The 27,218-nt window shown below is 46.1% G+C and overlaps 1 protein-coding gene across 2 annotated transcripts in view; it reads left to right on the top strand.

The window, feature by feature from the left end:
* Positions 1 to 27,218, top strand: part of HEATR5A (HEAT repeat containing 5A) — a 177,026-nt gene that overhangs the window by 137,930 nt on the left and 11,878 nt on the right. For both annotated transcript variants that reach the window (XM_040411174.1, XM_040411172.1), the window contains 3 exons: positions 5,723 to 5,971; positions 7,199 to 7,326; positions 18,284 to 18,431. In XM_040411174.1, the coding sequence (XP_040267108.1) occupies positions 5,723 to 5,971; positions 7,199 to 7,326; positions 18,284 to 18,431 (525 nt within the window). The remainder of the gene's footprint in view (positions 1 to 5,722; positions 5,972 to 7,198; positions 7,327 to 18,283; positions 18,432 to 27,218) is intronic.

Genomic DNA, 27,218 nt, shown 5'->3' with positions numbered 1-27,218 from the left:
TAATTCCTTTGGTGTTGTAGTTTCCAAAATGTGGTCACTTTTTGGGGGTTTCCACTGTAGAGGTACCTCAGGGTCTCTTCAAATGCAACATGGCGCCCCAAGACCAGTCCAGCAAAATCTGCCCTCCAAAAACCATATGGCGCTCCCTGCCAAGAGCGTACTCTGCAAAAGAAAAGTTAAATTTTGAAATTTTCACCTCCTGTGGAATACATAAAGGGTTAACAACATTTCTAAAATCAGTTTTGAATAGTTTGAAGGGTGTAATTTCTAAAATGTAATTTATGAGTGGTTTATATTATGTAAGCTCCTCAAAGTGACTTTAGAACTGAATTGGTCCTTAAAGGGGTTGTCTCACTCAATAAGTCGGATTTATCATGTAGAGAAAGTTAATACAAGCCACTTACTAATGTATTGTTATTATCCATATTACTTCCTTTGCTGGCTGGATTCATTTTTCTATCATATTATTCACTGCTCGTTTCTATGGTTACGACCACCCTGCAATCCATCAGTTGTGGCCATGCTTGCACACTATAGGAAAAAGCACTGGCCTATGTGCATTCCCATGGTCCCGGCCACTAGAGAGGCCGATGCTTTTTCCTATAGTGTGCAAGCACGACCACTCCTGATGGATTGCAGGGTGGTCGTAACCATGGAAACAAGCGGCGTATAATGTGATGGAAAAAAGAATCCAGCCAGCAAAGGAAGCAATATGGATAATAACAATACATTAGTAAGTGCCTGTATTAACTTTCTTTACATGATAAATGCAACTTACTGAAGTGAGACAACCCCTTTAACCCCTTAGGGACCGGGCTCATTTTCACCTTAAGGAGCAGGCCATTTTTTGCAAATCTGACCAGTGTCACTTTATGTGGTGATAACTTTAAAGGGTTTCTACCACCACATTTTGACCTAATTAGCTGTCTGACACTAGCGATTTGCTAGTGTCTGCTGTACCTAACCATGCTATTGTAATACCTTTCTCTGCAACGGTTACCCTAAAAAATGAACTTTTATTGCTATGCAAATGAGCCTCTAGGTGCTATGGGGGCGTCTTTTCAGCACCTAGAGGCTCCGTCTACTCACCATGTCTGCCGCCCAGCTCGTCCCTCCAGCCCGCCAATCTCCTCTAGATTGACAGCCTCCATCGCGGCCAAATTCTCGCGCCTGCGCCGTGTGCGTCTGTATTCGGCGCAGGCGCAGTGACTGTCAGACCGCTGCCTGTGCATCTCCACTGCGCCTGCGCATCTCCACTGCGCCTGCGCATCTCCACTGCGCCTGCGCATCTCCACTGAGCCTGCGCATCTCAACTGCGCCTGCGCACCTCCACTGCTTGAAGCCGGGCGTCGTCTGTTCCTGGGAGCACTCTGACGTCATCGGCGCAGGCGCAGTGGAGATGCCGGCGCAGGGAGCGGTCCGACAGTCACTGCGCCTGCGCCGAATACAGACGCACACGGCGCAGGCGCGAGAATTCGGCCGCGATGGAGGCTGTCAATCTAGAGGAGATGGGCGGGCTGGAGGGACGAGCTGGGCGGCAGACATGGTGAGTAGACGGAGCCTCTAGGTGCTGAAAAGACGCCCCCATAGCACCTAGAGGCTTATTTGCATAGCAATAAAAGTTTGTTTTTTAGGGTAACCGTTGCAGAGAAAGGTATTACAATAGCATGGTTAGGTAGAGCAGACACTAGCAGATCGCTAGTGTCAGACAGCTAATTAGGTCAAAATGTGGTGGTAGAAACCCTTTAAAATGCTTTTACTTATCCAGGCCATTCTGAGATTGTTTTTTCGTCACATATTGTACTTCATGACACTGGTAAAATGAAGTAAAAAAAATTCATTTTTATTTTTAAAAAAATACCAAATTTACCCAAATTTGGGAAAAATTAGCAAGTTTAAATTTCTCTACTTCTATAATACATAGTAATACCTACAAAAATTGTTATTACTTTACATTCCCCATATGCCTACTTCATGTTTGGATCATTTTGTGAATGCCATTTTAATTTTTGGGGACGTTACAAGGCTTAGAAGTTTAGAAGCAAATCTTAAAATTTTTCGGAAAATTTCAAAAACCTAATTTTTAGGGACCAGTTCAGGTCTCAAGTCACTTTGTGAGGCTTACATAATAGAAACCACCCAAAAATGACCCCATTCTAGAAACTACACCCCTCGAGGTATTCAAAACTGAATTTACAAACATCGTTAACCCTTTAAGTGTTCCACAAGAGTTAATGGCAAAAGGGGAGGAAATTTCAGAATTTAGATTTTTTGGGCAAATTTTCAATTTTAATCAATTTTTTCCAGTTACAAAGCAAGGTTTAAAAGCCAAACAAAAAGGTATATCTATTGCCCTGATTCTGTAGTTTGCAGAAACACCCCATATGTGGCCGTAAACTACTGTATGGGCACACAGTAGGGCTTAGAGGGAAAGGTGTGCTGTGTGGTTTTTGGAATTAGTTTTTGCTGGACTGGTTTATTTGCACCATGTCCCATTTGAAGCCCCCCTGATGCACCCCTAGAGTAGAAACTCCATAAAAGTGACCCCATCTAAGAAACGACACCCCTCAAGGTATTCAAAACAGATTTTACAAACGTCGTTAACCCTTTAGGTTTTGCACAAGACTTATTGGCAAATGGAGATGAAATTTGAGAATTTACATTTTTTGGCAAATTTTCAATTTTAATCCATTTTTTCCAGTACCAAAGCAAGGGTTAACAGCCAAACAAAATGCAATATTTATTGCCCTGATTCTTTAGTTTGCAGAAACACCCCATATGTGGCCATAAACTACTGTACGGGTACACAGTAGGGCATAGAGGGAAAGGTGCGGTGTGTGGTTTTTGGAAGGCAGATTTTGCTGGACTGGTTTATTTACACCATGTCCCATTTGAAGCCCCCCTGATGCACCCCTAGAGTAGAAACTCCATAAAAGTGACCCTTTTTTTGGAAACTACGGGATAAGGTGGCAGTTGTGTTGGGACTTTTTTTACGCCTTTCGTACACACGAAACTTGTAAGTGTACCCTGAGGTACTCTCACAAAGTTTGTACAGCTTCACGCCATACCTCATACTGGCGGAAAATGAGTCTCCCCTTGAAAGCAATGAGAGACTCATCAACCGCGACCTCCCTTCCAGGTACATAGGCCTGCACAAATTTGGCCCCAAAGTGATCGATGACCGGCCTGATTTTGTACAGGCGGTCATAGGCAGGATCACCTTGGGGGGGACATGCTGCATTATCTGCATAATGCAGGCATTTCCGGATGGCCTCAAACCGGGAGCGTGTCATGGCCGCACTGTAAAGTGGGGTCTGGTAGAGGACGTCCCCACTCCAGTAATGCCCGACACTAGGTTTTTTGACTAGGCCCATGTGCAGCACGAGGCCCCAAAACATCCTCATCTCGGCTGCACTGACCGGAGTCCAGCCACCGGCCCTAGCCAAAAAGGAGCCCGGGTGTTGAGCAATGAACTGTTGGGCGTACAGGTTTGTTTGCTCCACCATCAGGTTCACAAAGTGGTCACTGAAAAAAAGACTAAAGTAGTCGTATTCAGTGAGGCCCACTGTGGGAATCTGGATTACTGGTTGGCCTACAAAATCAGAAATCGCGGGCTCAAAATGCTCTGGGGTACACCAGACAAGTTCACCGGCAGGGTGCTCCGGTGGACTTAACTGGTGGGCCGGAAAACTAGTACGAGCCCCAGAGCGGCTCGTACTAGTGTGGGCCACAGGGTGCCCGCTGCCTTGGGGGCTCATCATCATCGCTAGATGATGAGGACGCGGATGACAAAAGGAAAGTGGGGTCATCCTCGTCCTCACTGGGGCTCTCGGACTCGGAGGCAAGCTGGGCGTATGCCTCCTCGGCCGAGAACATCCGGCGGGCCATGGGGGAGTGTGTGTGTGCGTGATAAACTTTATTTGGTGTGCGTATGTGTGGGGCACGGGTGTTCACGAACTTACCCTAAACCTAACAGACCAAAAAAAAAAAATAAAATTTTGAAAAAAATATTACAATTCAAACTTGCTGATCAGCCGTCCAAAGCTGATCAGCTAAGAGTGCCGGCCACAGTCAGCGTACGCAGAAATAAAAAAAACTGCTTGCGCCCCAAAAAAAGTTTGGGGAAGGGGGGGGCAAGCTGCAGCACCCCTGGGGGGTCTAGGGTCACACAGCTGTGCTGTGGACCCCAGACACCCGATATTTCCCTGAATATCCCTCCCTAACCTAACCTGTCCCTAACCTTTCCCTAAATACCTTGGTGAAGGTGGTGCACAGATGGGGGTGCTGGCTGATGATCCCTGCAGCTCCGACGTGCAGCGTTCGTCTCTCCTCGGCTCCCGGACACAAAAGGAGGAGGAGAGGAGCGCTGCTGTAATTTGAATGGCCTGCCCGCCCCAGCCGACCAATGAGAGCGATCCTGAGAGGTGATGTCACTATCACCTCTCAGGATCGCAGGATGGTGATTGGTGGTGTATTATCACACCACCGATCACCATCCTGTTCCGGGTTATCGGGTCCCCAGAGACCCGAATAACCCGGAAACGCAGCAAACCGCAGGTCTGAATTGACCTGCTGTTTGCTGCGATCGCCGACACGGGGGGGGGGGACCCCCTAGCGCATTGTCCTAGGGTGCCTGCCCAATGATTTGAGCAGGCACCCAGTTCCGATCACCGCCGGCCGCGTGGCGGTGATCGGAACTACTCAGGACGTACAGGTACTCCCTGTATCCTTAAGTACCAGGACATCAGGGCGTACCTGTACGCCCTATGTCCGGAACAGGTTAAAGTTGATTTTAGAAATTTTCTTGAAAATGTCAGATATTGCTTCTTCAACTCTAAGCCTTCTAACATCCTAAAAAAAATATATAACATTACCAAAATGATGCCAACATAAAGTAGATATACGGTGAATGTTAATTGATAGGTATTTTATGAGGTATCACTATCTGTATTAGACTACTTTCACACTGGCATTTTTGCTTTCCGTTTGTGAGATCCGTTCAGGGCTCTCACAAGCGGTCCAAAACGGATCAGTTTTGCCCTAATGCATTCTGAATGGAAAAAGGATCCGCTCAGAATGCATCAGTTTGCCTCCGATCAGTCACCATTCCGCTCTGGAGGCGGACACCAAAATGCTGCTTGCAGTGTTTTGCTGTCCGTCTGACGAAGCCGAGCCAATGTAAGTCAATGGGGACAGATCAACTTTATCTGACACAATCTGGCACAATAGAAAACGGATCCGTCTCCTATTGACTTTCAATGGAGTTCATGACAGATCCGTCTTGGCTATGTTGCAGATAATACAAACGGATCCGTTCATGACGGATGCAGGCGGTTGTATTACTGTAACGGATCTGTTTTTGCAGATCCATGACGGATCCGCCCAAAACGCGAGTGTGAAAGTAGCCTTAGAAGCAAAGAAATTCAAATTTAGAATCCAAATTTTTGGTAATTTAGTTTTTTTTGTTTGTGTTTTTTTTTATATAAATAAAGGTAAAACATATTGACTCAAATTTACCATTAACATGACATACAATGTGTCATGAAAAAACATTCTCAGACTGGCTTGGATAAGTGAAACCATTCCAAAGTTATTACCACATAAAGTGACATGTGAGATTCGCTAAATTAGGCCTGGTCACGAGGGGGGTAAATGGCCTGGTCTGGAAGTGGTTAAAGAATAGGTCATTATTTTATCAGTATTTCTATTAATACTTTTTCAGGCGGAATGTTCTACACTTCTGAAACTAGTGGTGCAGCCAGACCACACTATCTGGCTTCCTGGGCTCCCATTCTTCATGCTACCTCTTTGTGGCTCAGCAACACTGGCTTCCTACTTGCAGACTCAGATGAAGCTGGCAGCCGACTTTCCCGTCCTGTCACTCCGACTACTATGGGACAAGAGCGTAGCAACAGGGTGCCAATTAAGTCTCCAGAAGATTTGAACTCAGAGAAGTTTCACCTAATTCTTGGTATGTGGTTAATATATTAATAAGACACAAATAAATGAGGAGATAACTACTACCTAAGGGGGCATTCACACAACTACCAGTTTTGCAGTCTGCAAATTGCAGATCTGCAGAATTGGGATGTGAAATCTGTGTTCTCTCTGCCTGTTTTGCGGCCCCCATAGAAATGAATGGATCCCCATGCAATTTGCAAAAAATGTCGGACACAGACCAAAAATACTATCGTGTGAGGGACTGGATGAAAAGATGAAACCCAATGCTTACTTAAAATATTGCTCCATTTTTAGAAAATACAGTTTATAACATTAGACTGCATGGAGGGTTTGTTAAAGTCAATTTTTGAATGTGAAAGGGGTTTTCCAGTCTTTTAATATTGATGACCTACCCTCAGGATAGGTCATCAGTACCAGATCAGCGGGGGTCCCACACCCAGCACCCCCACCGATCAGCTGTATGAAGAGAAGGCATGTGCCGTCTTCTGTCTCTTCCTGCCCGCCGCTGCTATGTTGACAGTGAGCAGGAAAAGACACGGGACGGCACACGTGCACGGCATGTGCCTTCTCTTCATACAGCTGATAGGCGGAAATGTCGGACCCCCGCTGATCTGATATTGATGATCTATCCTGAGGATAGGTCATCAAAATTAAAAGCCTGGAAAACCCCTTTAAAATGATCTCATTACCTTGACAGAGTGCTTACCTGCTATTTATTTTCTTTAGTTTTGTTTTAGTTAAGTTTTAGCTTTACTCAGGGCTTTAGTAAGTGATTGAATCGGAGATGCTTTCAAATGTACCTCCACAGGTACTGTGTCCATCCACAATACTTTTACGATGCTTGTTTGCTGATTGCATACAGACAGACCACAAAAGGAAAAAAGAATCTTGTGGACCCTGCAAGTCATCAATCCGCAAAGCACTTCAGTGGCAAACCCCTACGCATTGTGGGGTTAACTATCCCCTTCTTCAGGCACATGCTATAACGTGTCCATTAATACTGATACAATGTCATCTAGGTGCTTACTGCTCCCAACTTTAGGGATTCTTAAGTTTATGAGATCTCATAATGCATTCACTCACAGATTTCAGTGTCTCTAATTTCTCCAAGACAAATTAGATGTGTGTTAATCCATAAGGGGAATAGATTAGAAATTGTGACAGCCACGATGACTGCAGTCACTATGGTGTCTGCCACTTATTTTCTCTTTCTTTTGTGTTCCATTTTTCTCTAAAGGAATTTGTGTAGAATTTCTGTGTTGTCTCCCTGTGGATGCTCCTATGGAGAGAATTGCTGCTTGTCTGCGGGCTATGAAGGCATTATTTCAAAGTATCTGGCCGAGAGCTCATGTAGGGGCTGATCAGGTAAATAGTAATCCTAACAAAAAGTTACACATTTTTTAAAAGTGCTCACATTTTATTGTATAGATATAATTTTGCTTTTCACTTTGGCAAATAGGAGTAAGCAGTGATCCAGCTGCAAGGACAAGTCTGCTTCTATTGAGGTTTATGGAACATTCTTGATCTTGCTCCTCTTACCACCACCTGCACTGTGTAGCCATTCCGAGCTAAAACGTTTTAACCCAAAGTATATTGTAATGTGTGAACACATCAGGGCAAATAAAAAAAAATGGTCTGTGCTGCCCATCGAAACCAGTCACAGCAGAGTTTTCTTTTTTCAAGAGCACTATATGAAGGCTTACAGGCATGTCCGGAGAGGAGTCAGGTCCTCCCTTTAATTCAGAAATTTTTTATAGATAGCCTGATTTCGGTCCCCTCTCGTGGACATGAAAGTGAAGCTGCTTCTGCTGGACAGCCAACCTTTTCATCACATTAGAAAACACAGAGAGGAGGAAGCTCTTTGCCTGTGTCTGAATATCACAGCTCAGCAAAAGAAGATCCACTTGCAGGACCATGAGGCGACTGAAATCAGGCCATCCATGAAGATTTCAGAATTAAAGCGAGGACCTGACTCCTCTCCTGACATGTCTGTTTTAGTAACTATACGCACACCAAACATATACTTTAAAAAAGCCACACACATTATAAATGTCATCTTTATCATTTCATAATGAATAAAACTTGTATGTAAAAAATACTATGACAATACAGCACAATAGTGCATGGATCCAAGACATCTAAGATGGTCCCTCAGATCTGGGGTGCAACATTCCTGAAAGAATATACAATTAAGCCTATATAGATTAACTATGCTAGATATTGTTCATTAGCAGCACATCAATTTCAGCATGTCACTAACATATAGGAAAGTGCGTTCAGAAAATGATCTAGCCAACAAGATAGTCAAATAATAAATTCCAAAATAGTAATGAGACCCACCACAGATCCGGGGACCAGCCAGCAACCCCGACGTCCATTTCACCCAAAAGCTTCTTCCTGGGGGCATGTGGCACGTCCCAAGGAAGAAGCGTTTAGGCGAAACGTACGTCAGGGTTGCTGATAATATGATATGTGTGGCTTTGTTTAAAGAGGACCTTTCTCCACTCCTGACATGTCTGTTTTATAGTTTCATGCATTCCCCATGTAATAACAATTCTGGAACATCTATTCTTATGGTTCTATGATGTGCCATTCCTTTATTATTGTACTAGAAGTTATGAATGAATTGCTAGCAGTCTGCAGTAAGGGTACAGAGGGGTGGTAACCAGTTGGGGGTGTGTCACTGCACAAACTCACTCTATCCAATCAGTAATGCCATTTTCATACTGTGCAGGTACACCCCCCAACTTGTTAACACCCCTCTGTACCCTTACTGCAGACTGCTAGCAATGAAGTCATAACTTCTAGTAGAAATAATATAAGAACAGCACAACATATAGACATAAGAATAGAGGCTCCAGAATTGTTATTACGTGGGAAATGCATGAAGCTATTAAAACAGGCATGTCAGGAGCGGTGAAAGGTCCTCTTTAAGTATATGTCTGGTGTTAGTATGATATTTTTAACACTCCAATCCCACCAAATACAATCTCCCCATAGGTGGGTTTGGAGTGCAGCTTGGAGTAGATGCCCCAGAATTGTTATTGCATGGCAAATACAAGTAGTTACTAAAACAAACAAGTCAGAAGACATGTACATTAGTAAGGGGGGGACCAGAAGCTCTAAGCTGGAGTGGACATACTTCCCAGTGCTTCAGTAAGTGAGAATACAGTCTGAAATATCCCTTCTCATACAACCTTTGGATCGTCACTTCAACACCTCGTACTCTTTAGTAGGCCTAGCTGAACAATTGCAGGCTGCATTGCCTACTTTCCAGGTACTGTGTTCCCTGTATAAATTCACAAGGATTAGTCTGTGGAGTGAACACTTCACCTTGTGACAGTGACTGGATTAACAACTCGGCCTATTTCTGTGCTGGCCGTGCTGCAGCTCTGTAACCACTCCATAGGAAAGTGCTGCATGTAAAAATGTACTTGAAAATTGTTCTAAAGTGTTAATAGTTAATATTGGCACTGGGGACTGCAGAATCTTGACATGTAACACCCATAGCACGCCTGAATGATAATTTCTTGGGGTGGAGACCTAGCCTGACTGCGCCAGTTTTAGGACATGTTTCTAGCCAAAGGAGGGTCTCAGGTCTGTGTATTGTACCATCTTTATATCCTTCTTCTCAAGATTGAGCAATGGCTCTACTCTTATTTTAGTGGACTTTCTTTAGACAGTCAATTTTACTATTGGATTGCCAAAAAGCCTGTTTATTTACCTAGGGGTCCCTGGTTTAATACATTTGCTTGTTTGCCACACTCTATGCTCTCTTCTGGGATGTCTGAGCAGATACCCCATGTAAAGAATGACTGTGTGAGATCTAGCTTCAAGGGGAACTAATGCCAGAATCTGTGAGGAATGTGGAGTTATGATGTGGGGGATGAGTTAGTCAACAGAACAAAAGAATCCATCAAACATCATGGAACCGGGAGGGATTATGAATTGCCCGTCCATCACAGAAATAAACCTGTTACATATCTGGGACCAAGGCGGACATGTCCCTGGTCATCTTTGGAAGTTGGGTGCCAGGAAGGGGAAATACAGAGATTTTCCAGTAGGAACCTAATAACAGCACCATGTTTGGTCTCCACTTATAGCCGGAACCTAGCCGGATACGTTGCTGCCAGAACCATCTCCCTGTGATCTTCCGGTGAGGAACTATGATCCATAAGGGGTTTCAGACATTAGTTCCGGGTGGCAGCGGCTATGTTGCCTGTTTGCAAGCGGACGCCATTTTTAAGTGCTCGATTGCCAACATAAATTTACACTGGGTGGTCGGGAAATAGTTAAATATAAGGTAAAACAATCAAATCACAAGCAGAGCAGTAAAACGTAAATAATCATCACTGGCCTACACATACAAAATAGGGGGGTGTCATAGCACATGGCCGACACCCCATGGTCATACAAGAGATAGGGATAGTATGGGGATTTGTGTATGTTATCTAACTATAATTACACAGAGTATAGAAGGTAATATAAAAGGGGACAGAACCAATCAATACTGTAAAATACCCTTATAACACACATACAAAGAGTCTGGCACGGCATCGCACAGTCACCCCACATGATGCCAAAGATTTGCTGCAGCAGAACTCTTTAATTGTCCTGGATAGAAAAGACTAATGCTTTGAAAATGGTCACTTTACTTAGAGATCTTTATTCCGATCTCTTCCCATTCTCCCTCCCAAAAAAGGATATCAGTCACTTTAAGTCTCAGATTTCCAGATTAGTGTGGAATTATTATCGTCCACGGATTCAGAGTAAATTGATGTTCTACCATAGAGTGTTGGCGGTCTGTCACTATCCTAATTATTGAGGTATCACAAAGCAGCCCAAATTGAACAATTAACAGCAGTAGTAAATTCTCCAGATTGGCTTCCCCTTTGGATCCACATCGAGGGTGACCAACTTTCACTGAATTCTCCCTGCTTATGTGGAATAATCTACGCCTCCCAAGAAACGTAGTCATTCTTTCCTATTAGTCATTAGTCACTTATTCTCTGGTGAAGTGCTAAAATCAAGTTAAATTACAGGGTAACCCATCACCTGTGGTTCCTGTTTTTAGAAAACCTGTCTCCATAATGAGTTTTAACATTAGTTCTTTTTTTTTTGTTAGTTTGTTAGATTTTTTGCTGGATTCAGCAAAATGTAACTACATTAGGTAGCTTGACTATTTCTTTCAAATTGCCACTATACGAGCATTTCAAGAAATGTACATTCCTCCGCCAATGAAAACAAGATCTTCCATTTTCTTCGCTCAGTATTAACCTCGCAGGGGTGATGTCCCTCATCATACTTTTTTGAGGTGATTTGGCAAAAATAATTGTTCCAACCAGGGAATGTATTCTGCTTTTAATGTTCGTCAGCAAGGGTCCAAAACCAAATTAGTCCTATAGTAGGAACAGGATCTTGGTATCTCACTTTCTGTCCTCAGTGGCAACATTGTTGCACCACTATCTCTACGGCAGTTGCCAAGTCTCTCTCTTCAATGAAAATCTTTCATTGCACTTATTTATTACCACTAACTATTCATAAAATCTATCCGTATTCCGGTTTTGGATTAGAGCAGTGGTTCTCAACCTTTCTAAAGCCGTGACCCCTTTAATACAGTTCCTCATGTTGTGGTGACCCCCAACCATTACATTTTTTTCCTTGCTACGTCATAACTAATTTTGCTACTGTTATGAATTGTAATGTAAATATCTGATATGCAGGATGTATTTTTATTGCTACAAATTGAACATAATTAAAGCAGAGTAATTAATCACAAAGACATCCACAGATCCCTCCTCCCCTAAACAGTGCCATCCACAGATCCCTCCTCCCCTAAACAGTGCCATCCACAGATCCCCCCTCCCCTAAACAGTGCCATCCACAGATCCCCCCTCCCCTAAACAGTGCCATCCACAGATCCCCCCTCCCCTAAACAGTGCCATCCACAGATCCCCCCTCCCCTAAACAGTGCCATCCACAGATCCTCCCCTAAACAGTGCCATCCACAGATCCCTCCTCCCCTAAACAGTGCCATCCACAGATCCCTCCTCCCCTAAACAGTGCCATCCACAGATCCCCCCTCCCCTAAACAGTGCCATCCACAGATCCCCCCTCCCCTAAACAGTGCCATCCACAGATCCCCCCTCCCCTAAACAGTGCCATCCACAGATCCCCCCTCCCCTAAACAGTGCCATCCACAGATCCCCCCTCCCCTAAACAGTGCCATCCACAGATCCCCCCTCCCCTAAACAGTGCCATCCACAGATCCCCCCTCCCCTAAACAGTGCCATCCACAGATCCCCCCTCCCCTAAACAGTGCCATCCACAGATCCCCCCTCCCCTAAACAGTGCCATCCACAGATCCCCCCTCCCCTAAACAGTGCCATCCACAGATCCCCCCCTCCCCTAAACAGTGCCATCCACAGATCCCCCCTCCCCTAAACAGTGCCATCCACAGATCCCCCCTCCCCTAAACAGTGCCATCCACAGATCCCCCCTCCCCTAAACAGTGCCATCCACAGATCCCCCCTCCCCTAAACAGTGCCATCCACAGATCCCCCCCTCCCCTAAACAGTGCCATCCACAGATCCCCCCTCCCCTAAACAGTGCCATCCACAGATCCCCCCTCCCCTAAACAGTGCCATCCACAGATCCCCCCTCCCCTAAACAGTGCCATCCACAGATCCCCCCTCCCCTAAACAGTGCCATCCACAGATCACCCTCCCCTAAACAGTGCCATCCACAGATCCCCCCTCCCCTAAACAGTGCCATCCACAGATCCCCCCTCCCCTAAACAGTGCCATCCACAGATCCCCCCCTTCCCTAAACAGTGCCATGATGGCACTGTTTAGGGGAGGGGGGATCTGTGGATGGCACTGTAGGCGGATCTGTGGATGGCACTGCCATCCACAGATCCCCCTACAGTGCCATCCACAGATCTCCCTCCCCGACGCTCACAGCAGTATATTTATAAACTAATCAGTAACTACTTTAACTTTAATCATTGCTCATTGCTGAGCTCTTTACTTGGATTCTAATTTATTTGGATATGGGATATCTTACTTTGTCTTAGCTCCGGTAACAGCAGGCAGTGCGGGGGGCGGCGCTCACTTACTGACGTCACGCGCCTGCGCCGCCTAGTGGGAGGAGCACTGCCTGCTATTACCGGAGCTAAGACAAAGTAAGATATCCCATATCCAAATAAATTATAATCCAAGTAAAGAGCTCAGCAATAAGCAATGATTAAAGTTAAAGTAGTTACTGATTAGTTTATAAATATACTGCTGTGAGCGGCGTGGCCCTGTATATTCTAACCCCCAGGCAAGCGTCCCTGTCACCATGGGAACGCCTGGGGGTTAGAATATACCATCGGATCTTCTGAGTTACTCAGCCGCAAAACAAGCACCGGCGACCCCCCGGAAAGGGCCGATCGACCCCCAAAGGGGTCGCAACCCCTAGGTTGAGAACCGCAGGATTAGAGTCTATAATCGTATTTACTCAGCAACTGGGTACAATTTCAAGAAAGACCCCTGGAAGCGGTGCTTACTAAATGAATCCCGATTCCTCCAAATCCGTGATGCTTGATAAGCTTCTTCTTAGACACCAAACGGACTATTGCAGCAGCTTCGAAGAAATCCTCAGACTTTTGAGCAGTTAAAGGGCTTGTCTGGATTAAGAGCTGAACCTGGACGTAACCTGTTCTTCACCCCTCCAGCCCCTCTGAGTTGAGCATTGGAGCTTTTCTTGCTCTGATGCTCTCCCTTGCCTTGCGCTGTATATCCGGTGACGTACCAGGCTTCTGCTAGGCGGAGGCTTACGCCTAGAAGTGATCCCGGTGACGTCACCGGCACTAATGGGGGTGGTCTTTAGCGCTGCTGTAGCCTGTAAAACAGCCTAGGGCAGTGCTAAAGACCTTCCATTAGTGCATATAATGTCACCAGGATCACTGCTAGGCAGAAGCCTCCGCCTAGAAGGGTAAAAATGTAAACAAATAGCCCTTGACCTGCGTGATGCAGTGCAGGGCAAGGGAAGCATTGGAGCATCTGCAAAATACAGATACCGCCTGTGTGCATTCAGTTTTTTTTTCTCACTCGCAACAACAGAAAGGGCTATTCTTGTGGGAAATGATCAAATGGATCCACAAAAAAACACCTAGCCCCATAGAGATGAATGGGACAGTGTGCAAAAAAAATGCGGCTAGCACACAGATGAAAAATATGTTCGTGTGCATAAGGCCTTAATTTTATTATGAGATAAAAAGGATGAGATGAACGTAGATGGATCTTGGAATTTCTGTGTTTGGTGTTCCTTGAAGTTACTAAACAAAAACAGGGAAATAATTCTCCAAAGTTCTATTAATAGGGTCATCCTACAAATTAAAAATATATATATATTTTGCGTAATACATACCATTGTTTTAATTATCTTGTTAAAGGGGTTTTATCATCTCAAACATTGGTGTCTAGGATATGCCACCAAAGTCAGATAGGTGCAGGTCCCACCTCTGGGACCCACATCTGTCTCTAGAATGGACCTCCGAATTGATTCCCACCAGGTATGGCAGACAATTGCTCTATCTTTTAATGTTCTCTGGGAGGAAGGTTATGCTCCTTAATTGGAAACCACCTAAAATCCCTACCCTTGCTCAGTGGATACAACTGATAATTACAGAACTACACATGTACCGTATAAGCTAACATATGCAACTAGGGGAACTCCGGACCGCTTTGAGAAAATCTGGGGTGTTTGGCTTCACGCTCGAAATACGGTCTAGGGGTTGGCGGTGGGTGTGAGTGTTGTCTGGTGGTCGCTTAATACTGCCCACTGGGACTTCCTCATGTGATCTTCTTGGATCATACTATGATGGCCCACCGAGACACCAGTGTATTGGTTCATAGTTTGTTGCCATGTGTTCTTTTCTTTTTTGGAATCCCAGTTGGGATGCTATTGTATTGTGCAAATTTAAATTGATAAATAAATACTATAAAAAAAAAAGAATGGACCTGCGAAGTGAAAGAGAGCGCAGCGCACATTCGCAGCATGCTCTCTGTTAATTTCTATGGGAGTTCCAAAAATAGCCAGACGAATGCCTTTGGCTACTTTCAGAGGAAATGAATGGAGAGCGCACCGTGCAATTGCTGCCGTTGCTCCATTCACCTCTATGTGACTGCCGGAAATAGCCAAGCTATTTTCGGAACTCCCATAGAAATGGAGGTTGGCCGCGCATGTAGAGCTGCCCTCCGTTCACTTTGGGGGTCCCATTCTGGAGATAGGAGCAGGTCCCAGAGGTCCAAGTGATATGCCCCAATGTCTGAGGAGAAACAACCTCTTAAAGCTCCTAGAATTGTGGCCACAGGAGAAACAGCAAGGGCTGCTACCAGAACAAAAAAATTACATAAAAACTAACAATATTTATAGTGCATATATATCGTATTAATTTAAAAAAATATATAGGTATATAGTAAAGTGTTTTGTGGATACCCCTGTAAGAAAATGTTCTTGCACATTCAGGTGTTTTTACACCATCACAAAGGTAATATTTTGGGCATTACAGTGTATTACCAAATAAGCTGAAAATTTTGCAAGACACTTCAATTCTGTAAGCTGCCTGGTGAAGGTGCCAGTATGGCCCTGTAGAGGGTTGTGGTACCTACCTTAAAATAATTAACTTTTAGCATTTCTGTAATCTATCAGCAGTGCCCAGTATCCCACTTTTGTTCCTGTGATATCTATGAAGTGTGAATTCAGTAATCGGAGAAGCAGTAGATCTCTGTACCTTACATGTGTTTTACTGAGTTGTACCGAAATTTAGCAAAACTTCCAAAGTTGAACAACAAATGATGCAATCTTCTTCAGAATGAACATTAGAACTCGTACAAACATGAATTTGCGCTGTTATTTTTTTACCGCTGGCATTTATTCCTTATAGAGGAGGTAGAAAAAATTTCCTGAAAAAAATGGCATAGTGTCAACATGCTTTTAACCACTTGCCATCTGGGCCATTTGCCCCCCTTCCTGACCAGGCCTAATTTTGCAAAACTGACATATCTCACTTTATGTGGTAATAACTTTGGAACGCCTTTACTTATCCAAGTCATTCAGAGATTGTTTTCTCGTGACACATTGTACTTCATGATAGTCATAAATTTGAGTCAATATATTTCACCTTTATTTATGAAAAAATCCCAAATTTACCAAAAATGTAGAAAAATTCGCAATTTTCTAAATTTCAATTTCTCAGCTTTTTAAGGACCAGTTCAGGTCTGAAGTCACTTTGTGGGGCCTACATAGTGGATACCCCCATAAATGACCCCATTGTAGAAACTACACCCCTCAAGTTACTTAAAACCGATTTAACAAACTTTATTAACCCTTTAGGCATTCCACAAGAATTAAAGGAAAATGGAGATCAAATTTTTTAATTTCACTTTTTTGGCAGATTTTCCATTTTAATCCAATTTTTTCTTTAACACATCGATGGTTAACAGCCAAACAAAACTTAATATTTATTACCCAGATTCTGCGGTTTACAGAAACACCCCACATGTGGTCATAAACTGCTGTATAAGCACACGGCAGGGCGCAGAAGAAAAGGATCTCCACATGGTTTTTAGATGCCATGTCCCATTTGAAGCCCCCCTGATGCACCCTTACAGTAGAAACTCCCAAAAAGTAATCTCATTTTGGAAACTAGGGGATAAAGTGCCAGTTTTATTGGTACTATTTTTGGGTACATATGATTTTTTGATCATTCATTATAACACTTTATGGGGCAAGGTGACCCAAAAATTGGTTGTTTTAGCACAGTTTTTATTTATTTATTTTTACAGCGTTCACCTGAGGGGTTCAGTCAAGTGACATTTTTATAGAGCAGATTGTTACGGACGTGGCGATACCTAATATGTATACTTTTTCTTATTTATTAAAGTTTTACACAATAATAGCATTTTTGAAACAAAAAAAATTATGTTTTAATGTGTCCATGTTCTGAGAGCTATAGTTTTTTTATTTTTTGAGAGATTTTCTTATGTAGGGGCTCATTTTTTGTGGGATGAGGTGATGGTTTTATTGGTACCATTTTGTGGGACAAACTCCTTTTTGATCACTTGGTGTTGCACTTTTTGTGATGTAAGGTGACAAAAATTGCTTGTTTTGACACTGTTTTTTTATTTATTTATTTTTTTACAGTGTTCACCCGAGGGGTTAGGTCATGTGATATTTTTATAGAGCTGGTTTTTTCGGACGCAGCAATACCTAATATGTATACTTTTTTTTATTTATTTCACTTTAACACAATAATAGCATTTTTGAAACCAAAAAAATGATGTTTTAGTGTCTCCATGTTCTAAGAGCTATAGTTTTTTTATTTTTTGAGAGATTTTCTTATGTAGGGGCTCATTTTTTGTGAGATGAGGTGACGGTTTTATTGGTACCATTTTGTGGGACATACGCCTTTTTGATGACTTGGTGCTGACATAGTAGCCCCAGTTACAGGAGAAATGCACCCCCCCCCCCCCCCCCCCCAGAGAGGCTGTACAGCATAATACTGTGCTGTACAGCCTCAGTGCAGGGCTGATCAAGGTCTCTGAAAAAACTCACACAGCTCCTGCACTCTCCGGTCCCGGCGATCACATGACCGCCGGGCCGGAACAGGAAGCGCATAGCGCTTCCTGCTCTGCATACACCGCTCTCAGTGAGCGCGGTGTATGCAGCGATCCAGAGGGCAGGGACACCTGGGCACTGTCCCTGCCTTCTCTCTGGGTTGCCCTGCTGTCACTGACAGCGGGCAACCCGATCTGCAGCTGCACGAATAGCGTGCAGCTGCAGTTTCTGAACGGACGTTCTGGAACGTCCATTCAGAAATAGAGAACCACCTCCCGGACGTTTATAGTCTATGGGCGGACGGGAGGTGGTTAAAGAACTTTTAAAGGAATGCCACAGATACAAAAAATTGGCAGTTGCAAAAAACACGTGTGTACTGCATTTTCCATAGACTTTCAGTTAATACCCGGAGCTCTCGTTTTGCAACAGAAAAAGACCAAAAAAAATCAGGTTCAAATAAACTCCACTTACAACACAAAAGTGTGGAAAATACCACTTTAAGAGGTTCCTGCACTATAGAGTGGCATTAGTTTTTTTTATTCTTGTATAGAAGTGAAAAACCATGTTGAACCAGTCCTTGCTTTACAACATCCTTCATAGCTCAGCTCTTTTTTTTTGTCAATGGTGATTGATGCAAGATGTGGATTTTTATGTACATGAACTGCAAGCTGTCTCTTCTTCCCTGAGGAATCATTAAGTCTGTCCTTGTGTTTCCTAGGAACTTGCCATTGAGTTGATTTCTGTATTGCACCGATTGCTGTTAATGCGAGAGTCCTCAGAAATACAGTTGCTGGCCTTAGAAGTTGCAAAGCAAATCTTGAGTGCAACTCAAGAACATGTACAAGAGAGAAGGAGGAGTGCAGAAGGTAGGTCTTTTAAAGTTAAAGGGAAGGTGTCATCAGAAAATGACATATTGTTTAAATCAAGTTTTTATGTTAAAGGTGTTATCCCATAACTAATGTAAAAAATTAAATGACATCATATAGTACATGACAATCTCTTTCTAACAAAGCTAGAACCAGCCCTGTACCTCACATGGATCCAGAGATCTCCTCAATCATTGCTCTGCTAGATTTATATCAAGCTGGCAGCTTAAAGGGGTTGTCTCACTTCAGCAAATAGCATTTATTATGTAGAGAAAGTTAATTCAAGGCACTTTCCAATTGAATTATAATTTTCTGTATTGCTTCCTTTGTTGGCTGGATTCATTTTTCCATTGCATTATACACTGCTCGTTTCCATGCTTACGACCACCTTACATCAGTGGTGGTCATGCTTGCACACTATAGGAAAAAGCACTAGCCTATATGCATTCCCATTGTCCCAGCCACCAGAGAGAGTGGTGTTTTATCCTTTAGTGTGTAAACACCACCAGCACTGATGGATTACAGGGTGGTCGTATCCATGGATGCAAGCTGTGTATAATGTAATGGAAGCAGTTGAAGTATATACCATCTCCTCATCACGCCCCCTCTCTGTTGGTGTCTATTAAAGTGGCTCTGTCTCCAGGATCAACCCTATTCAACCAGGCATATAGCCTGATAGGGTTGTTGAAGCTGAGTAAATAGATACCTTTCTTTTGATTGTCAGTGCCAGCGTTCAGGAGAAATGAACACTTTTAGGGAGCATTCACACGACCGTATAAATGGATCCGCATCTGTTCCGCAAATTTGCGGAACGGGTGCGGACCCATTCATTTGATTGGGGTCGCAAAAGATGCGGACAGCACACCGTGTGCTGTCCGCATCCGTTGTTCCGTGGCCCCGCAAAAAAGATAGAGCTTGTCCTATTCTTGTCCGCAGAATAGGCATTCTCTATATAGCGCCGGCTATATGGGGTCCGCAAAATGCGAAAGGCACACGGCCGCTATCCGTGCTTTGCGGATCCGCAATTTGCAGACCGCAAAACACTTACGGTCGTGTGAATGCTCCCTTAATTTTTTTGCAAATGAGCTATTGGAGAACCAGGAACCAGGCTTATGCGGTTTAAAGGGGTATTCCCATCTTAGACAATGGGGGCATATCAAATTTTTTAATTTCACTTTTTTGGCAGATTTTCCATTTTAATCCAATTTTTTCTTTAACACATCGATGGTTAACAGCCAAACAAAACTTAATATTTATTACCCAGATTCTGCGGTTTACAGAAACACCCCACATGTGGTCATAAACTGCTGTATGGGCACATGGCAGGGCGCAGAAGAAAAGGAACTCCACATGGTTTTTAGATGCCATGTCCCATTTGAAGCCCCCCTGATGCACCCTTACAGTAGAAACTCCCAAAAAGTAATCTCATTTTGGAAACTAGGGGATAAGGTGCCAGTTTTATTGGTACTATTTTTGGGTACATATGATTTTTTGATCATTCATTATAACACTTTATGGGGCAAGGTGACCCAAAAATTGGTTGTTTTAGCACAGTTTTTATTTATTTATTTTTACAGCGTTCACCTGAGGGGTTCAGTCAAGTGACATTTTTATAGAGCAGATTGTTACGGACGTGGCGATACCTAATATGTATACTTTTTCTTATTTATTAAAGTTTTACACAATAATAGCATTTTTGAAACAAAAAAAATTATGTTTTAATGTGTCCATGTTCTGAGAGCTATAGTTTTTTTATTTTTTGAGAGATTTTCTTATGTAGGGGCTCATTTTTTGTGGGATGAGGTGATGGTTTTATTGGTACCATTTTGTGGGACAAACTCCTTTTTGATCACTTGGTGTTGCACTTTTTGTGATGTAAGGTGACAAAAATTGCTTGTTTTGACACAGTTTTTTTAATTTATTTATTTTTTTACGGTGTTCACCCGAGGGGTTAGGTCATGTGATATTTTTATAGAGCTGTTTTTTTCGGACGCAGCAATACCTAATATGTATACTTTTTCTTATTTATTTCACTTTAACACAATAATAGCATTTTTGAAACCAAAAAAATGATGTTTTAGTGTCTCCATGTTCTAAGGGCTAGGATATGCCTTCCTTAGCAAATTCATCTTCATGCATGACAATCTGCCATCTCATGCTGCAAAGAATACCTCAGTCATTAGCCGCTATGGTCATACAATAAGAGAAACTCATGGTGTAGTTACCATCTTCCCCTGACCTCCACCCTATTGAGAACCTTTGGAGTATCCTCAAGCAAAAGATCTATGAGGGTGGGGACACATCAAAACAGCAGCTCTGGGAGGCTATTCTGGCATCCTGCAAAGAAATTCAAGCAGAAACTCTCCAAAAACTCACAAGTTCAATGAATGCAAGAATTGTGAAGGTGATATCAAAGAAGGGGTCCTATGATAACATGTAACTTGACCTCTTAAGATGTTTTTGATTGAAATAGCCTTTGATTTCAGTAAATGTGACCTCTTAATGCTACAAATTCAACAAAACAAACATTTTCAGTTCTTTACAGCCTATAAAATGTTTTGAAACAGTTGATGACTTGAAAATGATGCTGACTGTCATTTGCATCAACCATTTAGAAAAATCAGAGAAAAAACGAGATTTTTGTATAACTTACCAGTAAAATCTCTTTCTCGCTCTTTCCTTGGGGGACACAGAAGACCTTGGGTATAGCTCATCTCCATAGGAGGCGTGACACTAAGTGAAAGCTGTTAAGCCCCTCCTCCACAGCTATACCCTCAGCCTGGAGAGAGAGACTGCCAGTTGCGTGTCCAAGCAGTGAGAAAAGGCAAAGTCCAACAAGGAACCAACAAGCCAACTACCCAACGGGTAACAAGAACTCGGAAACCGTGTAGAGAAAAACAATGAATGGGTGGGTGCTGTGTCCCCCAAGGAAAGAGCGAGAAAGAGATTTTACTGGTAAGTTATACAAAAATCTCGTTTTCTCGCCCAGTTTCCTTGGGGGACACAGAAGACCTTGGGACGTTCAAAAGCAGTCCAAAAGGGGAGGGACCACAGCTCCAAGGCGAAGCACCCGAAGGCATCAAGGAACCGCCGCCTGCAGACCCAGGCGGACCAAAGCAGCATACGCCGAAGCCAGAGTATGCACCCTGTAGAACTCTGTAAAGCGTGCAAGGAAGACCTGTGGCCGCCTTGCTCAAATGCATGGCTGAAGCCCAATGCCTCCTGCCCAGGAGGCACCGACCGCTCTGGTGAAATGAACGGTGACAGCAAAGGCAGAATCCTGCCCTCGGTGCGGTAACCTCAGCAATAGCCAATCTGATAAAGCGGAGGAAAACCACCCTGGAGTCCGTCAACTCTAAGCGCGGACCTCCAGGAAAACCAAGAGACCGAACGTCGACAAGAGTCGGAGATCTCCAAGTAAAACCGGCAAGGCCCAAACAACGTCCAAATCGGTGAAGTGTTGAAGCGAAAGGCAATACCACCTTCAGAAGGAAGGAACGGGATGTAGAAACAGCCCTGTCCTGGGAAAAGACAGAAGGCTCAGAACAAAAAAGGGGCCATTCAGGCACCCGTCAGAGACACGACTGATACGGAAACACAACCGTACAGGACAGGCGGGGTAGAGAGAACTTCTGTAACGGCTCCAAGGAAAAGATTGGAGCGCCGAGAGCTCAGTATGTAGTTCCCAGGGCGGTACCGAAGGACAGTACAGAGGAACCCAAGAGCCATTTCGAGTAAGAAGGTCTTGACAGGCCCAGAGGGCCGGGGAACGCTGGAAGAGGAAGAACAGCGCTGACACTTGACACCTCAAGTAAAGGAATCTCAGTCCCAGGTCTAGGCCGGACTGGAAAAAAGACAGAACCATGGGGAGAGAAAAAGTCAGAGTGGGGAATGCACAGCTTCCCACAGAACCCCAGACAAAAAAAACATAAGTCTTACGACAGATCCTGGACGAAAATACAGCCAGGAGCGGACAATAGCGAACCCGCTGGAGTCGCCTGGCAAGCGGGCGAAAACCCAATGTGATCAGGCGCAGACCAGTAACACGGGCAGAAGTCCACAAAACTGGTCCAGTCGGCCCCCGAGCAACGTTGTCCCGTATCCACCCGAGTGGGGGAGCAGAAGGACAGACGGAACGGAACCAAAGGGTCCGCCCAGTATCCGCCAGATGCCAGGACAAGACAGGCTAAAGTCCATGCTGATGTAGCCATGTTCTACAGTCCCGGTGTGGAGATCAAAGGACAATCTGGACCGAAAGGTAGTCCCCCCAAGTTACCGAGAAGGTAAGTCTACAGCAGGACCATTGTCTTAGAATGGACCACGCAATCTGCACTCAGCGGGAGGACAGAACGCGGTAGACTCGGTAAATAGGCACAGCCAATACAGCCAGTGTGAACAAGGGAGACATTACGAGGCCAAAAGGAACACCGGAACCATCCACATGAACAACCATGCTCTCCCCAGAGGGGAGGACAGTGAAGGAACAGCCTCTGAAGTCTGGCGGGACAGAAGCCACATCGGAGTGATCTGTACCGAGCGGGAGCCAAACAGAGCCAGCGAGATAAGGTAGTCGAGACAGAGGCCGGCATAACACCCTCCAACCGAACGGAGGAGTGGGCAACAGGGAAGCCATAGGACAGCTCAAAAGCAGAACCCTGCTACACTGTGAGATGCCCGGTTCACCGCCTCGCAGAAGGCGAATACCCTGAAGAACCCAAGGTGGAGGTCCTCCGACCTGGGTAATCGAGCACCCAAGAGAACTTGGGTGACCTTCCCGAGAAAAGCGGCCCGCACTTGGTAGCAGATCAGACTGAAGCGTAGAGGCGCCAAGAGGAAGGACTCATACCACACTACATCCGAAGAGGAGGAAATTTGAGCAGGCAAGGGAACCGCAGTCCTGCCAGAGCCAACGAAGAATTCGAGGGGCGCTCCAGACAACAGCACTCTCGACCATGTGACCACTAGCGCAGGGAAGCAATACCGCGGAAGGACGAATGGGCACGCATCTAGGAACCACGAACACTCCCTGGGATGAAGGGCCAACTAAATGAATGAGTACCACCCAGCTCCGTGCAGCATAGAGCAAGTAGAGCCCGTCCGGGTCAGGTGGACAGAATGAACTCCTTAGAGACGAGTGCAAGGCTTGCGGCAAGCATCGTATCCCAAGAAAACAAAAGTATGCCGCAGGAAGCAGATGAGGCATACGTACGAGCAGCCCGTAAGCAGTGAGAAGGCCAACCCACCTACAGGAGGAGAAGGCATACACGGCCCAAACAACGCACAAGAACGTCCGCTCACTGCAAAAAGGTTAATTCAGCAAAAAAGGGGGCTCGCCACAGAGTGCCACAGCATGTACGTAATTGCAAAGTGCAACCTGCAAGGGAGTTATGCACAAGCCTAGTATAGCATGCGATGGAACGCAAGCAGTCCGCCCTGAAAGGGGGAAAATTGTATCTGGCAAACTGCAGTCGGCAAGAGTGCAAAGGCCGGTCCCAAAAGGGAGTGATGCCTAAGGCCGTACCTACTTCAGAGAAGCAGGACATACCATATAATCCAGCAGGAACGCAGGAGGTCCACCTAGTGAAAGGGGAACATGCACAGGGGTATCCTAGCATTAAGTGAATGTGCAATAATACACCCAACACTGACTTAGCGAGAGTGCAACTACTCTGCCAATGAAGGGGGACATGTACAAGTCCAGCACAGCCATACAAGGACAGCCGTGAATCTCATGAGCGTGCCAAATTCTGCCCATGGAATGTGGGGTGGTCACGCACAAGGCCAGCACCGTATCCAATGGGAGTGCAAGCGTTCCACCCATGTTAGAGGGCCATGCTCATGGCCAGCAAGGTATCCGGTGAGAGTGTAGCATGCCGCCCAGAAAAAAAGGGGGGGTAATGCACATGGCCAGCATCTCATCCAGGGAGAGTGCGTGCACCCACCATGTATGGGAGTCATACACATGGCCAGCAACGTACTGGTGAGAGACAAACACAGTCAGTGAGAATGTGTGTATGTCACCTGAGGAAGGAAGGCATGCCCATGGCAGGCAGCGAATCCAGCGAGAGTGCAAGCACCCCGCCATGTATGGGGTACATGCACATGGCCAGTAACGTACCTGCGAGAAAACAACCACAGACAGAGGGATGTATGTATGCTGCCTGAGTCATGCCTATGGCTGGCAGCGAAACCAGTGAGAGTGCAGCATAGTAACATAGTACATAAGTACATCATAGCCCATCAGAGAGAGTGCAGCGTTCCGCCTATGGAAGGGGGTCGTGCACATAGCCAGTACCGTATCCGGTGAGAGTGCAGTATTCCGCCTAAAAAGGGGGGTCATGCACATGATCGGCAACAAATCCAGTGAGAGCGCTGCCTTCCGCCCATGGAAGGGGGTCACGCGCATGGCCGACAACGAATCCAGTGAGAGCGCTGCGTTCCGCCCATGGAAGGGGGTGACGCACATGGCCGGCAGTGAATCCAGCGAGAGTGCAGCGTTCCGCCTAGAGAAGGGGGTCGTGCACATGGCCGGCAGCAAATTCATAGAGAGTGCAGCATTCCGCCTATGGAAGGGGGTCGTGCACATGGCCAGCACCGTATCCGGTGAAGGTGCAGTATTCCGCCTAAAAGGGGGTCATGCACATGGCCAGCCGGCAGCCAGGGAGAGTGCAGTATCCCGCCTAGGAGGGGGGGGATGCACATGGCAGGCACCATAACTGGAGAGATGATGAATGCTGCCTACGGAAGGGCCGCATGCACTTGGCCAGCGCCGTATCCTGGAAGAGGGCAGGAAAACCGCCTAAAAGGGGAAATGCCCTAGCAGCGACACAGGTTGGGAGCGCAACACTATGCCGCCTGTGGAAAGAGGGCATGCAGACATGCAGCACTACTGATGAGGCTGCAGCGTCCTGCGCAGTCCAAAAGAAATCTGTTATTATTATTATATATATATATATATATATATATATATATATATGTATTTATTATTATTTCTTTTTCTTTTCTTTTTTTTTTAATTAAAAACACAGCCTCTCTGAGGCTAAAGGGGGCCACCATATAGGGGCACAGATAGTCAGGAAAAAGGAAAAAAGGGGGGCCAGCCATACAGGCCCATAGGGATCCGGCCTGTACCCAAAGGGTTAACATGGATCCGGCCTGGAGGGCGGCGCTGCGATCCCCTGGGGGCGGAGGAACCTCCCGGCGGGAAAAATTTGCGCCTGGAGAAGTTCCCGCCCCCTCCACCAGAGGCCGGAATTTTGCGGCCTAGTAGGCCGTGAAGCCGGGGACTAAATTTGCGGCGCCCGGTATGTACCGCCGGGACCTGAGGCGGAGTGGCGCATCAAACCGGCCGCGGGTGCCCACCCCGCGGGCCGGTCGGAATTGCGGCCCAGCAGGCCGCGAAGCCTGGGCCAAAATTTGCGGAGCCCCACCGACCGGCACCGACGGTCGGCCGGGGCCTGCTGGGCCTAGAAGTCAAGCCCAAAGCCGGCCGCGGGAGCCCACCCCGCCGGCCGGAGGAGTCAGGGGCCCAGAATGGCGGCTTTCCGGCCGCGGGAGCCCACCCCGCCGGCCGGAGGAGTCAGGGGCCCAGAATGGCGGCTTTCCGGCCGCGGGAGCCCACCCCGCCGGCCGGAAGAGTCAGGGGCCCAGAATGGCGGCTTGCCCGGAATGGCGGCTTGCCGGCCGCGGGAGCCCACCCCGCCGGCCGGAAGAGTCAGGGGCCCAGAATGGCGGCTTGCCCGGAATGGCGGCTTGCCGGCCGCGGGAGCCCACCCCGCCGGCCGGAAAAGTCAGGGACCCGGAATGGCGGCCTAGCAGGCCGCGGAGCCTGGGCTAAGATTTTTGCGGCGCCCGGCCGCACCGGAATACCAATGTCGGCCGGAGGCGAGGCCTTACTCCACAGCCGTCAGGAGCCTCAAGCCTGGAGCAACACTCCGGTAGGAGATGTAGGGGGGGACCCAGAGACCGGGTGCCTGTGCTGATAAAGAAATAAACTATGTTGCCGCTTCTGTAGCTGGCTGTGGAGACAGCCACTGGCTGCATGTCTGTGGGAGCCAGGCAGGGGGGGGGGGGGCAGAAGGAGATTGCCGCTCTGCGGCACCCCAGGGGCCAGCATAGATCCAGCAGGGGACTAGAGGCCCAATATGGGGGTCAGGCACGCAGGAGACCAGGGTGGGGGGGTGGGGGACGTAGGGCTGGAGAAGCCAATCTCTTACCACAGCCGTCTTCACCCTCGGTCCATTCCAGCAGGGTCGCCCCTTCAGCTACTGGCACCGTAGTGGCAGGACGCTGGAAGAGGGACTTGGCGTGCGGGCGACCCTTGCGCTGGCGGGATGTAGGGGAGCTGGGCTGCCCTGATCCACCTTGTCTTCTGTGGGGGAGGCAGCAGTGCGGGTGACCGGCACTGGCGCAGCTCAACCCCGGGAGAACAGAGAGGTCTAGTGCGTCTCTGTTATCCCTGATGATCTGGAACAAAAAGAAAAGAAAAAAGTAAAAATCTAAAATTTAAACAAGGAGAAACCAGCCCTGCAGAGCAGGGAGTGTCTTGCCTCCTTGGACACTAAGCAAAAACTGGCTGCCTTTCTCTCCAGGCTGAGGGTATAGCTGTGGAGGAGGGGCTTAACAGCTTTCACTTAGTGTCACGCCTCCTAGGGAGATGAGCTATACCCAAGGTCTTCTGTGTCCCCCAAGGAAACTGGGCGAGAAATATAATTTGCATAATAATTTGGAACACACTGTATAGATAACACAGGATCCACCATTCACAGTAGGTGATGTCAACGCTTA

This window comes from Bufo bufo, chromosome 11 (genome assembly GCF_905171765.1).
Source record: "Bufo bufo chromosome 11, aBufBuf1.1, whole genome shotgun sequence".
Lineage (NCBI taxonomy): Eukaryota > Metazoa > Chordata > Amphibia > Anura > Bufonidae > Bufo > Bufo bufo.
This window is presented reverse-complemented; position numbering and strand designations above follow the sequence as displayed.